The sequence below is a fragment of the Myotis nattereri genome (genome assembly GCF_964212035.1).
Source record: "Myotis nattereri genome assembly, chromosome: 20".
In the NCBI taxonomy this organism is placed as follows: domain Eukaryota; kingdom Metazoa; phylum Chordata; class Mammalia; order Chiroptera; family Vespertilionidae; genus Myotis; species Myotis nattereri.
The window spans coordinates 13,120,673-13,138,822 of NC_138096.1; the positions used below are offsets into that span (position 1 = coordinate 13,120,673).

Genomic DNA, 18,150 nt, shown 5'->3' on the forward strand with positions numbered 1-18,150 from the left:
TTGCAGGCCAGAAGGGAGTGGCAAGAAATATTCAAAGTGATGAATAGCAAGAACCAACAAGCAAGATTACTTTATCCAGCAAAGCTATCATTCAGAATTGAAGGTCAGATAAAGAGCTTCACAGATAAGAAAAAGCTAAAGGAGTTCACCACCACCAAACCAGCATTATATGAAATGCTGAAAGGTATTCTTCAAGAAGATGAAGAAGAAAAAGGAACTCCTACCATTTGCCACAGCATGGATGGAACTGGAGAGCATTATGCTAAGTGAAATAAACCAGTCAGAGAAGGATAAATACCACATGATCTCACTCATTTGTGGAATATAATGAACAACATAAACTGATGAACAAGGACTGATCCAGAGACAGTGAGGCATTGATTGGACTGTCGGGCCTTGGAAAGAAGGTAGGGGAGGGTGGGGGTAAGGGGGAAAGATTAACCAAAGGACTTATATGCAAGCATATAGGCCTAACCAATGGACACGGACAACGGGGGATAGGGAGGTGAGGGCATGAGCGGGGGGCGGGTTTAGGGGGTAATGTGGGGATAAGGACACATATGTAATATCTTAATCAATAAAAAATATATTTAAAAAAATAAATGCCTTTTAAAAAATATTATGTCTGGCCCAGTCAGTGTTGCTCAGTGGTTGACCATAAACCCATGAACCAGGAGATCATGGTTTGATTCCCAGTAAGGGAGCATGCGGAAGGCAGCCAATCAATGATTCTCTCTCATCATTAATGTTTCTCCCCCTTTTCCTTCCTCTTTCTGAAATCAATAAGACTTTTCTTTAAAAAAAATATGTTTACATAATGCTAGTACCGCCTTTTACATTATACAGGTACGTGTGTGTGTATAGAATTTAAAAACAAGTAAAGGAGTTTTCTGTTGGTCAGAAATAATTAAAGAATTAAAAGCCAAAGATATAAGATTGAATTCTGAGCTAAGGGTATTAAACACAATATAATCCCTAGTAGACTGGGGTGATGTTTCTGCAGCTGGAAAGTGAAGATTCCAACCCGTTGGAGAGGGAGGAGCTGAAACCATTCTCCCCACATGGTGCTAAATTTATAAACAAGAAAGGAAAGAATTAGACCTACAGCTAGTGAGGTGGCCATGGTGTATCAAGTGGCAAAAGCAAGCTACAAATAACCTTTGTAGTGAGACTTCATCTTTGTAAAATGTGTGTGAGTGTGTGGGGTGGGGCACTGTGTCTATTTGTGATTTCAGAGAAAGATAGATAAGCATTCCTATGAAGTTCTAAAATTACCTCAGGTGTTTAGAGGAATATTATTAACTCTCCCTTCGTATGTCTTTGAGTTGTTTCACTTACTTAAAAACAACACATAATGCTTTGAGTTTTTAAAAAATATGAGATAATCAAAGTTTTTAAAATATATAAACATTTTTATGGTTATGTTTTGCTACAACTAAAAATGCAGTTTGTCCAAAATTAAAGAAATGCAAACATTTTGTTTTGTAGGTTATCAAGATATGGGTATACGATCCAGAAAATGCTGACCCAAATGAGTTGCTATGGAATGCAGTTGTGCCATCACTAGTAGGTGGAAACATTATCCTAGATAAAATAATATGCTACATTTCTTTTTTAAGGGCTGTGAATAATTTATTTTAAGTGGTCCAGAACTAACTAAATACATTTTAATTATCCACTAAGTTGAGTTTATGCTCTATCTCTATAATTATCAATTTTCCTTTAGAATTCTTTTCTGAGCATTTTTTTTGCAATTTCTGTGCACCTCATTATTCATGAAGAAGCTGTTCTTTAAAGTGCTTTATAGGTGTTCACTGAGCATCTATCTTGAAGTTACCTTTCAAAAACTTGTTCAGTCTCTTATTGAGTTAGAGGTGGGTTAAGGTTCAAACTGCGTTAAAAATTGGTGATTATTTACAGTTCAGTCAGAGATGTTTATGGAAGAGAAAGAAGAATGAAGAGTCAGGGATAGTTAGGACTTGGGTGTCTCTTAGGCACATTACACATTGGCTGATGAAAACCCAAACAGACAATTTACATTTGCCAGAATTATTTTGTGGATGATTTATCAAAATTGTAGCATTAAAATAATTCCCTCAAACTACTCATGTGAAAACATCCTGATTTGATCATGGCAGGCATCTTGGAGGCAGATACCTGACTTGAAACCTACAGTGTGAGTAGAGAAGAAAGGGTATGAGTAGTTGCATAAGCGGAGACACAAAGGCAGATATTTATGTTACAACTAGAAAAATACTTTAAAAAATAATAATGCAATAGTTGACACTAGCATAGTGAAATTTATTCTCTTATACATGTACACTAATAAAAGAGAAAAATGGTAATTGGCGAACGGCGCTACCCTTTTCATTGGCTAATCAGGGCTATATGCAAATTAACTGCCAACAAGATGGCGGTTAATTTGCATATGTAGGCACAATGCAGGGAGGCGAAAGGGAAAGCAGGAAGAAGCCCCCTGCCACTGACAGTGATCGGAAACCCAGGGGGGAGCTAAGAGCTGGGGGGCAGGGCAAAGGCGGCCCTGGGGCCGCCTTTGCCCTGCCCCCCAGCCACGATCGGAGAATCAGGTGTCTTTTCCACCCTGGCCAGTGATAGCAGGAAGTAGGGGTGGAGCCAGCGATGGGAGCTGGGCACGGTCGAAGCTGGCAGTCCCAGGAGCTAGGGGCCCCTTGCCTGGGCCGGAAGCCTAGGCCAGAGGCGTTAGGCCTGGGCAGGGGTGGAGCCTGCAACTGCAGGGAGCTGGGGGTCCCCTGCCCAGGCCTGACACCTCTGCCGGAGGCCTCAGGCCTGGTCAAGGGGCCGATCCAGTGATTGGTGATCGGAGGGTGATGAGGGTCAACTCCTCTGGCCGAGGCATCAGGCCTGGGTGGGGGGCGGAGCCAGGGTTTGGGTGGATATGATGGTCCCCTTGCCCAGGCCTGAAGCCTGGGTCAGAGGTGTCAGGCTTGGGCGGCGGGTGGAGCAAGTGATCAGAGGGAGATGGGGGTCCCCTGCCCAGGCATGATTCCTGGGCCAGAGGCCTCAGGCCTGGGCGGGGGTCAGAGCCAGTGATCAGGGGGAGATGGGGGTCCCCTGTCCAAGCCTGACACCTCTGGCGGAGGCGTCAGGCCTGGGCAAGGGGCCGATCAGGCGATCGGAGGGTGATGGGGGTCTACGCCTCTGACCGAGGCATCAGGCCTGGGCAAGGGGCAGAGCCAGCAATCGAAGGGGACTGGGGGTCCCCTGTCCAGGCCTGACACCTGGGCCAGAGGCATCAGGCCTGGGCTGTGGGAAGAACCAGTGATGGGGGGAAATGAGGGTCCCCTGCCCAGGCCTGACACTTCTGTCAGAGGCGTCAGGCCTGGGCAAGGGGCTGATCCTGGGATTGGAGGGTGATGGGGGTCAACGCCTGAGAGCTCCCAGTATGTGAGAGAGGGCAGGCTGGGCTGAGGGACACTCCCCCCCCCCCCCCACACACACCCAGTGCACGAATTTCGTGCACCGGGCCCCTAGTTACTAATAATGAAGTAAATTGTCATAGTCCTTTTAGAAATCATTTTGATAATATGTAGTACTCATAATTTTTTACCTAGTAATCACACTTCCAAGATCTAATCAAAAGAGAAATAGTCCTACCTGGCAGCCATGGCTCAGTGGTTGAGTGTTTACCTATGAACCAGGAGGTCAGGTCACGGTTTGATTCCCAGTCAGGGCATATGCCTGGGTTTCGGGCTCGATCCCAAGTAGGGGGCATTCAGGAGGCAGCCAATAAATGATTCTCTCTCATCATTGATGATTCATTCATACTCCCTCTCCTCTCCTCTCCTCCCCTCTCCTCTCCTCTCCCCTCCCCTTCCCTCCCCTCCCCTCCCCTCCCCTCCCCTCTCCTCTCCCCTCCCCTCCCCTCCCCTCCCCTCTCCTCTCCCCTCCCCTCTCCTCTCCCCTCCCCTCCCCTCCCCTCCCCTCCCTTCCCCCTCTTGCTTCCTCTCTGAAAAAAAAAATATATATATATGTAGATACAAAGAGAAATAGTCTTAACTATGGAAAAGACTGTATATCTGATGGTGTTCATGGCAATAATATTAGCAATAGTGAAAAAATAAAACTACCTAAATGTCCAGTAGAGGATTGTTAAGTTAATGATAATAATTCACTCAGTGGAATATCATGCTGTCATTTATATAGACTTCTGTTTATATAACATGAATATATACCAGTAGCCTACATTTGATAAATTCTAAGAAAATATACTCAATGTGTTTTTATATTTTTGATAATTTCTATGTGGTAATTTTTCTATATTTATAAAATTACTTTTAATGACCATGAACCACCCTTTTAATGAAAAATGTTTTTAAGTTTGTGGACATGATTGTCCTAACTTTTTCTTGGCCTGTCCCTTTTTCTATCATCTTGTTGTGTGTGTTGCTTATAATATTTTATTTCCATCTAATCCAAGCTACATTAAGAATGTTTCATTTACTCTTTGCCTTTCCCGTTATATGAAAGATAGTTACGTTTAAAATTCTGAATAGTGAATACGATTTTCAGAAACAAAAGAAAAATATATATGATTCTTTATTTACCAGGCAAACCTATATTTCTCTATCAAAATCATTAAATGTGTGTTTTTCAAGGAGGCCTTCTCTGACCACCATACCTACTCTTCAAAAATAGGTTGAGCCCTAACCGGTTTGGCTCAGTGGATAGATAGAGCATCAGGCCTGCGGACTGAGGGTCCCAGGTTTGATTCCGGTCAAGGGCATGTACGTTGGTTGCAGGCACATCCCCAGTAAGGGGCGTGCAAGAAGCAGCTGATCGATGTTTCTCTCTCATCGATGTTTCTAACTCTCTATCCCTCTCCCCTACTCTCTGTAAAAAAATCAATAAAGTATATTAAAAAAAAATAGGTTGAATCCTCCTATTGGGTGACCCTATAGTCCAGTGGTTTTCAACCTTCTGGCCCTTTAAATACAGGTTCTCATGTTGTGACCCAATCATAACATTATTTTCCTTGCTACTTCATAACTGTAATGTTGCTACTGTTAGGAATCGTCATGTAAATATCTGATATGCAGGATGGTCTTAGGTGACCCCTGTGAAAGGGTCGTTTGACCGCCAAAGGGGTCGCTACCCACAGGTTGAGAACCGCTGCATAGTCCCAATGACGACACCCTTACTGATGCTCATCATGGCAACCTCAAAGGCTCCTTTGTAGGTGGTTAACATATTTCTAGAAAATCAAACAGGAGCATTATTGGAGGATTAGGGAAGAAGGGAGCTACGGAATTCTAGACTCACCCTCATCTGATTTTTTTAGTTCTAGGGATTCCCCATAATAAAACTATTGTCTCTATTCTAAAAATACTTTATTAGGAATAATTCCAGTCAATTCAACTGCTCCTTAAATCTCTGAGAAAAAGTGGGAGCATGTCATATCTGTCTATTACGAAGAGAATTTTTGTTAAACTCTCCAGATATCATTTGAAACCTGCCTTGAAAGAGTATGTTGCTTTGGAGGTGACTCATGTAGAAATAATTCTAAGAGATTAGTTTTAGAAGCTCCATTATGTATTCCATTGATAGTAAAATTAAGGGTATGTATTTAGGGGTCCTCATAGTCTCAATTCATTCATTATTCTGATTGTGCATGGTATATTCAACATATTAAAAATTGTATTATGATTTCATTATAATTCATAAAATTCTAATGGGAAAGGGGGCCAGATGGTAGAAAAAAGAAACCAGCACATTGAAAATGAGGTAAATTTATAAAGTGTCTTAACTAAAATAATCGATGCAATATAACATGATGTAATTTCCAAGTAAATTTGGCTGTGAAAAGAGTAAAAATAATTTTTTTTTCCAGAATTCCTTTGTACTTACAAAGCAGTTTGCCACTTTGGGACAGAAGCCAGCCATACATACATTTCTGAAGAAAAGGATATATTATGCAGATGAAAAACTGGAGGATGGGTATTTAATTTTTAAAATTTCAAATATAAAATTCATCTGTATAATTCAGTAAAATAAGTATCAGAGACAAAACAAAAGGGATTTTAAAACCCTGGTAAAATTTCATGGAATATTTGATGTGTAACTTCCAAGTACATTATTTTATGATACAAAAAATATAAAAAGGTGATAATGAGAACTAGTTAACAACTCAGAAAATGCCGGTCACACTCCTGGATTCTGTTCTCACAATTGTATTAAGAGCTAAACCTTCAGGATGGTGGCACATCCTGGCAATACCTTAAAATGTTTCCTACCGATGTCACAGTTGTGCCACCACATACACGTAACTGCGCATCACAAATTCCACTTGAGAAGTAAAATCTGTTACTATTAAGTTGGCAAGTTATCATGAGCCTTTCTTAATCTGTTGTACCACCTAGGCATAGGTCAAGGAGCTTATAACTAAAAAATACAATATGTACTTCTAATATGATGTTGAATAGGTGTAGTAAGAAGAGACATTTTGCTCTGTCCCTGTTATTAGGAGGAGAAGATATAGTTTCTCATCATTATGTTCTTGGTATTTTTTTTGTAGATGCTTCTTAATCAAGTTGAGGAAGTTCCCCTCTGTTGCTAGTTTGCTGAGAGTTTTTATCCTGAATGAGTGGTGGATTTTGTCAGATGCTTTTTATGCCATTTATTGATATGATTATCTGCTTTTTCTTCCTTAGCCTTGAGGTGATAGATTACATTAGTTGATTTTTAAATGTTGAACCATATGTGCATAACTGGAATAAGTTCCATTTGGTCTCCATACATAATTATTTTTACACATTGTTGGATTCACAATGTCTGTAGCTTTATTGGTGATGTATTTACCTGATTGTGGTATTAGGGTAATATTTGCCTCATAAAATGAGTTGGGAAATATTCCCTCTGCTTCTATTTTCTGGAAGAGATTGTAGAGAATTGGCATAACTTGTTCCTTAAATGTTAGAATTTACCAGCCCATCTGGGCCTGCTACTTTTTGTTTTGGAAGTTCATTAATTATTTATCAATTTTCTTTATTAGATATATCCCTATTCACATAATCTATTTCTCCTTATATGATTTTGGTAGATTGTCTTTCAATTGGTCCATTTCCTCTAAGTTATCAAATTTATGGGCATAGAACTGTTAATAGTATTATTTTCTTATCCTTTAATGCCCATGAAATCAATAATGATGGCCTCGCTTTCATCTGTGATCTTAGTAAATTGTGTCCTTTCTCTTTTTTTCTTAGCTCAACTGGAAAGTTTACCAATTTTATTGAACTTTACAAAGAACCAGCTTTTCTTGATTTTCTCCATTGTTTTTCTTTTCAATTTATTGATTTGTGTTCTAATTTTTATTATTTTTCTTCTTCTACTTTTAGGTTTATAATGCTTTTCTTTCTCTATTCCCAAAGATGAAAACTTAGATTATTTATTTTAGATTTTTTTCTTTTCTAATACATGCATTTGATGGTATAAATTTCCCTCTAAGCACTGCTTTCACTTCATTCCCCAGATTTTGGTAACTTGTATTTTCATTTAGTTTGAACTACTTAAAATTTCACTTGAGATTTCTTTCTTAACTGTGTGTTATTTTAAAGTGTACTGTTTAATCTCCAAATGCTTAGGGATTTTTTTTAGCTATATTTCTGTTATTGACTTCTAGTTTAACTGTATTGTGTTTCAAGAGCTGACTTTGTATAATTTCTATTTTTTAAATATGTTTTTATTGATTTTTAGAGAGAGAGGGAGGGAGAGGGAGAGGGAGATAGAAGTATCGATGAATGAGAAAAAACATCGACTGGCTGCCTCCTGCATGCCCCATACTGGGGAATAAGCCAGCAACCCGGGCATGTGCCCTGACTAGGAATTGAACCAATGACCTCTTGGTGCATGGGACCATGCTCAGTCCACTGAGCCACACCAGCTGGCTGACTTCTATTTTGTAAAATTTCTTAAGGTATGTTTTATGACCCAGGATATGGTCTGTCTTGGTGAATGTCATATGTGGGCTTGAGGAGAATGTATATTTTGCTGTTGTTGGATGAAGTAGTCTTTAAACCAATTAGATCAGTTGGTTGGTGGTGTTTTTCCTTCAACTATGTCCTTACTGATTTTCTGCCTTATAGATCTGTCCATCACTGACAGAGGGATTTGGAAGTCGCTATACTAGTGGATTTTTCTTCATTCTCTATGATTTAGTAAGACATACATCTGGCAAAACTAGTTTTTAAAAGCACAGGAATGGGGACACAAATGGAAACACAAAATAGGCCTGTAGCAGGTAGAGAAGGGGGAGGGAGAGGCATACATTAACTTTCCAAGGTATTGGAATGTTCTGAATCTGGATCTGGGTGACTACTACACAGGTAGGTGTTCACCTTAGTATGAGATTATTATAGCCAGTGGACAATGTAACAGAATGGTACTGGTGATTTTTTTGTAATTGTACTTGAAACAGATGTTAGAGTCAGAGGTGTGGTTTGTAAAAATCAGAGTTGCACTGATTTTCATGGTGGCGTGGCTTAGGACATAGAGGCTTGATGACAACCCTACAATTACTCCAACATGGGGTCCTCTTGACCTGGCAGGACCTCATTCTGAGTGGTCAGAATGCCATCACCACCAACCCAAGTGTGTGTTCATTGAGGAAATAGGAAACTAAAGAAGCATTTACTGACCATCTGCAGCCTGATGTGTCCGGGTGGGCCTGCTGAGAAACGCTCCTCAGAACTCTCCTTGACTTCTAAGATATATGTCCGAGTGCTTGTTTTCACAAATTCCTCGTGTGTCCACTTCAAAAGATAAGACCCAGCCCTGTCAAATTTTAGAATACCAAGAAAAGAAGGGAAGCCCCTAAAAACGTATGGAAAGGCAAGCCATTTAAGTAACAAGGATCAAGGTGTCATTCTCATTAGTAACCCTAAATACAAACAGACTGGAGAAAAGGCCGTCCAAGCTCTGAAGTCTCTGCCCAGACAAACTATCAAACAAATGTGTTAAAGATATTTTTGGATTTCAGGATCTCAAAAACTTTATTTTCAGGTGCACTTTGACCAAGAGTACATACTGAAGAATATGTGTTAGCAAAACAAGATCAAAGTATTGGACCCAGTAAATGGTGCTTCGACCCAGAGAGAAATGAAGGGAAATCCCAGCAAACAAGTGCTAGATTACCTCTGCATTCACCACATGGAAACCATTATGAAGGGCCATTTCAGCTACCTATTGGAAAAGTTAGAACACTAAACAAATTTTCAAAATAAAATGTTAACTCTAGGGAAAATATTGTAAATATATATTTATCAAAGAAAACAATTAGCATAATAACTGGCTCCATAGTAAACAATATATACATATTAGTAACAATATAAACACTATAGATTTAGCTAAACATTGTGACATTTGCAAGAAAAGATGATGCATCAGTAGGTATACACTATAAGAGATACTGTTTCATCTGTCATATAAGAAACCAATATGTAAAAATCATATTAAGAAGCAGTATAAGGATATTTATTTGAGAATATGAAGGAGCATTAAGAGTCAAGATTGTTCTCCTTCACCCAGCCAGTGTTGCTCGGTGGTTGAGCGTCAGCCTATGAAGCAGGAGATGATGGTTTGATTCCTGGTCAAGGCACATGCCCAGGTTGTGGGCTCCATTGCCAGTAGAGGGCCTGCAGAAGGCAGCTGATTGACAATTCTCTCTCATCCTGGATGTTTCTAGCTCTACCCCCTCTTTCCTCTCTGATATCAATAAAAAACATTTATTTATTTAAAAAAAAGATTGTTCTCCTTTGGAAACAAGAGTGAAGAACAAGGAGAAATGGGTAGCACTTTAGTACTCTTTGATTTATTTTACCCAGGTTTATCTTGATAAAAAATTTTTTAAAGTTTGAAAGATGATAAATGCCAGCACTTTACAAGGTGGATGGGAGCTGAGAAAGAGACCATGTAATTCTTACCCTTTCTGTTCTCTTCTTAGGGCCTGGCATATCTCACTACCAATGTCAGGAAAGGATATAATAAAAGAGATCAGAGGAAATCAGGTGACTTTTCAAGATTGCTTTGTTGCAGACATCCTTTTCCTGCTGGGCTTTCCTTGGTGGAAAATACCTGAGGTTCCTGGCTTTTTACCAATCTCTTCACCACTTGGTAGTCAGTTAATAACAGTCTGGGATGCCTGTGCTCCATCATCTATTGTTCTGGTAGCCGATATGGAGACCTTTCAAACCAACGATTCATTTCGTACTTGGACCAGAATCAGAGTGCCTCCAAACATCCTGACTGATGAAGAAAGAAGCAATGTGTCTGATGTGAACCTATCCCGTGATGGGATATTTTTTTTAATAAATGGTATCCTCTATCTAAAAAGTTCAACCAGATTTACAAAACTGGGAAGCAAGGAAAATCTTCCTGAAGGTGAAATTATTGGCATTACAACAAGAAGATGGTGTTGGAACAATTATTTATCGAAGGTTAGTAAAATAGTACATATATGTATTTATACTTAAACATTTAGATATTCACCATACCTTTTAATTCAATGAAATATTAGTCTATACTCTGCAGGTTTTTTTGGTGAGTTATTTTCCATGGCTGTCAGTAGCTCTATCTTCCTGACTTAACTTCTCAGAGCCCTTACAGAGCTGTACCTCCGACAACAGAGAATAAAATGAATCTTGTGTTATTGCAGTGTCACTTAGTCATATTATGAGAGTTTTGTTTTGTCTTGTCACAGGCAAAAGGTCAAAAAGTTATTTTCCCCAAACAAAAACTCCGTATGCTCTCAAAAATGAATTAAGTCTTTAATTTCTGACAATAGAGTGAATAAGATATCCTTAAGCTAGAGCAGGGGTGGGCAAACTTTTTGACTCGAGGGCCACAATGGGTTCTTAAACTGGACCGAAGGACCTGAACAAAAGCATGGATGGAGTGTTTGTGTGAACTTATATAAATTCAAAGTAAACATCATTACATAAAAGGGTACGGTCTTTTTTTTAAATAGTTTTATTCATTTCAAACGGGCCGGACCCGCGGGCCGTAGTTTGCCCACGGCTGAGCTAGAGCATTACAAAACACCTGAAATGCTGCATAGAAATTTTTAAACTTCTTTAGGCACATAACTGGGCTTCTGTGGAAGTAAGGACAATTCCAGGAGGAAAGTGGAGTCCTGGAGCCCTAATTCAGAGACAAAAGCAAATGCCAAAATCTCGCCTCCCGAGGCAGGTGCTGGTGCCAAGCATTTAGACATTTGGTCCTTAGAAACTAAGCCTGGCACCTGAGCATGGGAGGGCATCCGGCAATTTTTTGCATTAAACAGGAACCTTCCAAAATTCCCAACATAATTAAATGTATCTCAGTTTTAACTCTTAAAAGGCCAGAAAACGTCTGTCTTTGGAATTCATGACCAAAAACCAACCCACATGGACTTTGGGGCCCAAATTCACAGTGGGCCAAGAAATATCAAGCCTAGTGCCAGGCAGAAGCAAACACAAATCCTTTCTGGAGGGACAAACCATAAGGTCAGGCTTTGGAAATTTTCCACAAATAATATTCTGGCAAAATTGAGCTCATATTCAAAAATGGCAAAATATCTGAAGAAATAAGGTGTCACAGGAGTCAGCAGAAACAATAAAGAGCAGAGTCAACCCTGCAAGGACATCAGATATTGGGACAGACAAATATGAAATTTTTTTACTGGATTTAAATAAATTGAAAGGAAAATAGAAAACATTTTTTTAAAAGTCTATCAAATAGCAAGGCAATGAGTAATACTAAAAGCAAGGAATTCATTACCATAAAATTTAGGATAGCGGTTATCCTGAAAGGAAAGATGTAGTGATTGGGAAACAGTATCAGTGGCATTTGGGAGTTCTGACGAGATTCCATTTGTTAGATTCTGCTTTGTGATAAGTCTTTTAGCTACATATATTTCCATTTGGTCCATTTTCTGTATGTGAATTCTATTTCAAAATATATTAATATGTAAAAATAAGTGTTGAAATATAACATTTCATGTAATAAACTTAGATAAAACTAATAACTGAAATATAAAATTCAATGGAAAGCTTAAATAGGAGATTGCATACAACAAAAATAACTAAATTGTAAATTAGATAAGAAAGTAAACAAAATGAAAAGATGAGAGAAAATGGGATGGAAAACAAACAAAAACAGAGAGTAGAAGAGAAAGATGAATGAAAAAGAGAAAATCCAGTATACATCTAACCAGAATTCCAAAATAAAAGTTTAGATAGAATGGGAAAGAGCTGAGAATTTTTCAGAGTTAAATAAAGATATCAATAGTCAATCCTGAAATACGAATAAATGCTGATTGATATAGGAAAAAAGAAAGCCCACTGAGACACAAAATAATGATATTGCACGATATCAGAAACTAATAAGAGATACCAAAAATATTCAAACAGGAAATACAAATTATAAACAAAGAATACAACAATTAGATGATATGAATGGAAGTCAGAAGATTGTGAAACACTTAAATAACTGAGGTAAAGTTCTTGTTGGCCCTCAGGGTGGGGCCAAAGTAGGCTTACAGTTGTTTGTATGGAAAAGATAACAATAATTAATGAATAATACAAGAATAAACTCTATGTTTTGCATACTCACATCTATAAACCTAATTTTGCCCCACCCTGTATTTATCCTGTTGAGGTTCAACTGAGCTTCTTGGATTTGGGGGATTATGTACTTTACTAATTGGGGGATGTCAGAGCAGGATCTAATTCTAGTGGGAGAGCTTACTCCTAAATCGTGCTCATAGCACTAATTGTGAGAGCACTCACTGCTCTATTCTGCTGACTAGTCCAAGTGTGGGAGTACAGGTCCTGATCCTGCCCTACTATGCTGACTGTTGGGTCCAAGCCAACCCTGCTCCTGGCTGGACCTTCTTGGACGCAGGGTAGTAGACAGAGAAGCCATGAGAAGTTGTTGGTGTATAAGAATGTCTATTACAGAAGCTAGTGGCCATAAAACCAATAGACAAAACAGTTCTTCAGAACAGTCTTGTACAGGCAGCCACACACCAGCTGATGAACAAATACATCTTTCTCACATAGTAGCAGTAGCCTCTGTACTCACAACTACTATCTGAGCAGCTGCACGCTGCCTCTGGACCAGCGGTTCTCAACCTGTGGGTTGCGATCCCTTTTGGGGTCGAATGACCCTTTCACAGGGGTTGCCTAAGACCATCAGAAAACACATATATAATTACATATTGTTTTTGTGATTAATCACTATGCTTTCATTATGTTCAATTTGCAACAATGAAAATACATCCTGCATATCAGATATTAACATGGCGATTCATAACAGTAGCAAAGTTAGTTATGAAGTAGCAACGAAAATAATTTTATGGTTGGGGGCCACCACAACATGAGGAACTGAATTAAAGGGTCGCGGCATCAGGAAGGTTGAGAACCACTGCCCTAGACCCGTAGCCTCACATTATAGCGGCACCTGAGCTCTCCCCTGAGCAGCCTCAGTAGCCTCTCTAGTCTCTGCAGTCTTTTCCACACACTAGCTGGTCAGTAACCTATTATATCACTTAGACAAAAAGAGGCCTCTTGCCAACAGTGATACCAATCATTTGGGTTATAGAAGGGCACAGTCTTCGGACACCCTGATTAAGATTCCCATGCTCAGAGTGGCCTTGGCCATCTGGCATACTGTAAATAGGGCCTTTCACACTCTAATTGGCCTTGACTATCCGGCAACTCTGGCATGCTTCCCACAGATGTTCTTGGACATTATCTCTTCCAATATTTCTTGTGCACCATTCTCTTTTCTTCTCCTTCTAGGATTCCAAAAACACATACATGACACCATTTAATATTGTCCCAGAGATCTCAGACCACCTGTTCATTGTTTTTCACTCTGCTTCTATCTTTGTACTTCAGTTTGTATACATGCTCTTCACTTTCTTCAAGTTCACTGCTTCTTTTTTTACATATTTTTTAATTGATTTCAGAGAGGAAGGGAGAAGGAGGAAGAGATAGAAACATCAATGATGAAGAGAATCATTGATGGGCTGCCTCCTGCATGCTCCCCACTGGAGATCAAGCCCACAACCCAGGCATATGCCCTTCTCCAGAATCAAACCTGGGACCCTTGGGTCCACAGGCTGACGCTCTATCCGCTGAGTCAAACTGGCTAGGGCAAGTTCACTGCTTCTTTTCCTCTGCTTTTTCCAGATCACTCTGAAATTTATCTAATAATGTACTCATTCCTGATAACATTTTTTTATTTCTAACATTTCCATTTTCTTCTTTTCTATCATTTACATGTCTCAGCTGATTCCCCATCTCTGCACTCATGTTGCCTCTTTTCCACTAGTTCAGCATTTTTATCATGGTTATTTTCTTGTTAGCCATGCTTGGTATCTTAACACTGACAAGACTCCAGAGATCTCTTCATACTTTACAACTGAGCCACCAGCATTCCAAACCATGAGAGCGCTGTCTCTGCTTTATAGCCTAGCTGTCAGCTTTTTTTTTTTTTTTTTTTTTAATCACCGAGGGATATCTTTCCTCTCTCATCTGCTCTTGGATTTGTGTGCATTGGCGGACCTATCTTTCTCCCCTGCTTTCCTCTCCCCATCTTGGCAGGGGACTGCTTTACCACTTAGGTAAAGGCCAAACATGTCTCAGAGGGGAAGTTTCTCTCTGCCCTCTTATCCCACTCCCAGCCTATGAACCTGAGAATCCAGAATGCAGATGATTTCTCTCAACTTTGCTGCCTTGCTGCCTGCCCCCTGCCTGTCTTCAGAGGGTTATGTGTTACTAGGGTCCTTCAGCCTGGCCTGCAGGGATTGTGCCAAAACTGGCTCTCTGACACCCCCAAGGGGTCCTGGATTGAGAAAGGGTGGTGCTCGGGTGACGCACCACGGAATCGGGCTCCCTCCTCTCTGGCTCCAGGTGCATCACCCGAGAACTACAGCTCCCAAGTCACCACAGCTTGGCAACTCCTGCTTTGAGTGTCTGCCCCCTGGTGGTCATTGTGCGTAATAGCTACCAGGCGGTCTGGGACAGTCTTAGGCTTTTATATATATAGACTAGAAGCCCCGTGCACTAAAATTTGTGCACTGGCGGGGGGTCCCTCAGCCCAACCTGTGCCCTCTCATAGTCTGGGACCCCTCGGGAGATAACCACCCGCTGGCTTAGGCCGCTCCCCTCATGGCAGATGGCAGGCCCGATCCCGGGATGACTTCTCCATCTCCCCTGGTTGCAGATGGCAGGCCCGGATCCCGAGCTGGGTCGGGCGGCCACTCAGATAGTACTGCCTCCCACCCCACCCGCCCCACACATGACAGGCCCGGATCCCGGGCTGGGGCAGGCGGTGGCTGGGGATCTCGCTGCCGCCCTACCCGCCCGCCCCACCCCACACACTCCAGGCTCGGATCCCGCGCTGGGGCAGGCGGTGGCTTAGGATCGCGCTGCTGCCTGCCCTGGGCCGCAAATGGCAGGCCAGGATCTCCTGCTGGTGAAGCCAGCGGCTAGGGATCGCCCTGCCGCCAGGCCCAGGTGGGGCTGTGCAGTGGGATTTGCCTGCAGTATGCAAATTAGCCTCCATCTTTGTTGGTGGTTAATTTGTATATCGTGCTGATTAGCCAATGGGAGGTGTAGTGAAGGTATGGTCAATTACCATGTTTGTCTATTATCAGATAGAATAGTTTCAAGAGGCCCTGAATGCTTCAAAGGGATCCCCCAGCTCCCCTGCCTTGCCCCAAGACCTTTGGTGAATTACACCCAAGCATTTAGTGAAGATCTATAGGAGAGTTTGTGGGTGAGTGAAAACTCATGCCCTGGCTGGGGTCCCTGGGATTCCCATCTGTCATATTTATAGCGTAGTCCTCTTCCCATCCCTCTGCCAAGAATGAGAATAGCTGTGTGTCTTTTCTGTGAAGGGCTCATTTTGTTTCCAATCTGTTTCCTCGTTGAGGTTGTTTCACAGTCTTTTCCAGCAGCATGAGCTCTAGACTTTAAGTTGAATCTTTATTTGATAAAAAGACTTTTTACTCCAAATAGTCTTAGCGTCTCTTTGGTTACCAGTTTGATATCTTTCTGCAGCCGATTTGAGTATAGACAAGATGTGCCCAGAAGACTCCTTGTAGTGGTCATGAACATAGGAGTTACATTTTATATAAAAACCCCTAAGAATTAGACACAGCTGGAGAAGGGTCCACTGAATGAAATTAGGACCACTGAATTTCAGATGTAGTCTCTGGATAGCCTTTTTCTCTAACAGACTGGGTCCACAAAAGGGAAGTATTGATTTGTTTAAAGTTTTAATTTCTCTCTTCCCTTTATCTGATACCCAAAGAAGCTAGAATTCAAAAACTAATGTAATGTTTGAGGTGTCATTATAGATTGATCTTAGTAAACAGCAAGATCACAGGGCCACTCCTGACCAGAGTAAATATATACATAGGAAAAGAGAAGATCGATAGTCTTTGAGGAATTAAAAGGGAATTGAGATTAATTATTTCTACTGATAAAAACTAAAATTACTGGAATAATTTTTTAAAATATTTTTTTATTAATTTCAGAGAGATGGAAGAGGGAGAGAGAGATAGAAATATCAATGATGAGAGAGAATCATTGATCACCTGCCTCTTGCACGCTCCCCAGTAGAGACCGAGCCTGCAACCCGGGCATGTGGCCTTGACTGGAATCGAACCTGGGACCCTTTGGTCTGCAGGTCGACGCTCTACCCACTGAGTCAAACTGGCTAGGGCAGGATAATTTCTTTATATTGTAATATGACATATTTCTATGCCATGAATTTCTGTGCCTGAAGTATTTTTCAGAAATATACTAAAAAATAAACCATTCTAGTTATTATGTTTTACTTTTATTATTATTTTTTAAATATATTTTATTGATTCTTCACAGAGAGGAAGGGAGAGGGGCAGAGAGTCAGAAATATCAACGAGAGAGAAACACTGATCAGCTGCCTCCTGCACACTCCCCACTGAGCATGTTCCCGCTACCAAGGCACTCGCCCCTGACCAGAATCAAACCCGGGACCCCTGAGTCTGTAGGCCGACGTTCTATCCACTGAGCCAAACCGGTCAGGGCTATGTTTTAGTATAGCAAGTTAGAAGACAGGAATTGTTGGACTAGCCCTAAAATTGAAGATATTCTAATTATTTTCTATTTTCCACTTTCCAGGCTAATAAAAGAAGCAGCATGGCAATCTGGACAAAAAATGAACTTTATCTTGGATATGCTTATCTTCAATTTGTCAAAATAATAGATACTAAAAGACTGGGGGAAATCCTACATATACCCCTGACTGCTACTCTGACTATACACAATATTGAGTATACGGCACACCCTTTGGAACTTGGCTTATTGTTAAATTTCTGTGTTACATGTAATGTCATGAAACAAATTCACCTAGTGATATATAATGAAGATTCAGAACAGTGGGCGCACAAAGACTTTTCATTAAATGTCACGATTGACAGTGTTGTAACTCCATATTTTCTGTATTCATCAATACCAGAATTAATAGTATGGGACAAACACAGGATCTACTATTTTTATGACAATTTCACAACGACTGGAGTTTTACAGACACCTACAGAATTTGGGAATCTGTCAAAATTATCACATGACAGTATTATTCATGGTGCTTTTCTAGGTGAGCCATTCTCATTGTGCAAAAACTAGTGTTGATTTCGTAATAGATGACTTTCTTACGAAGATGTAGCAAATCTACATGCACGTTAAGTATTGATAGGTAAAGGTGCACTTCTTACCACCTAAAAACGGGTATCAGATTCTACTAACATTAACTGATCTTACACAGCAAACTGGCAAACTCACTCTCTTTTTTTCAGAGGTTCGTTTTGGTACATCAGCAGATACGAAATAAGCAACTTACATGTGCATTTTCAGTGTAGGAGGTGATGTGGTTTTATTGTTCCCCTAGGGCTCCTGTAACAAAGTACACAAACTGGGTGGTTTAATACAACAGAAACATACTGTCTCCTAGCTCTGGAGGCTAGAAGTCTGGCATCCCCAATCTCTGCCTTTGTCATCACATAGCATTCTCCCTGGGTCTTCACATGCCATCTTGTTTAAAGGACAACAGGACGCCCCCCCCCCCCCCCCGCCTCCAGTATGCCCT

General features: G+C 40.6%; 1 protein-coding gene across 1 annotated transcript in view; it reads left to right on the top strand.

Annotated features, from left to right (window-relative positions):
- LOC308535579 (cation channel sperm-associated auxiliary subunit epsilon-like) overlaps positions 1-18,150 on the top strand; it is a 90,262-nt gene that overhangs the window by 21,464 nt on the left and 50,648 nt on the right. The window contains exons 7-10 of the mRNA XM_081114521.1: positions 1,489-1,566; positions 5,870-5,976; positions 9,977-10,469; positions 17,187-17,661. Coding sequence (XP_080970647.1) covers positions 1,489-1,566; positions 5,870-5,976; positions 9,977-10,469; positions 17,187-17,661 — 1,153 coding nt within the window. The remainder of the gene's footprint in view (positions 1-1,488; positions 1,567-5,869; positions 5,977-9,976; positions 10,470-17,186; positions 17,662-18,150) is intronic.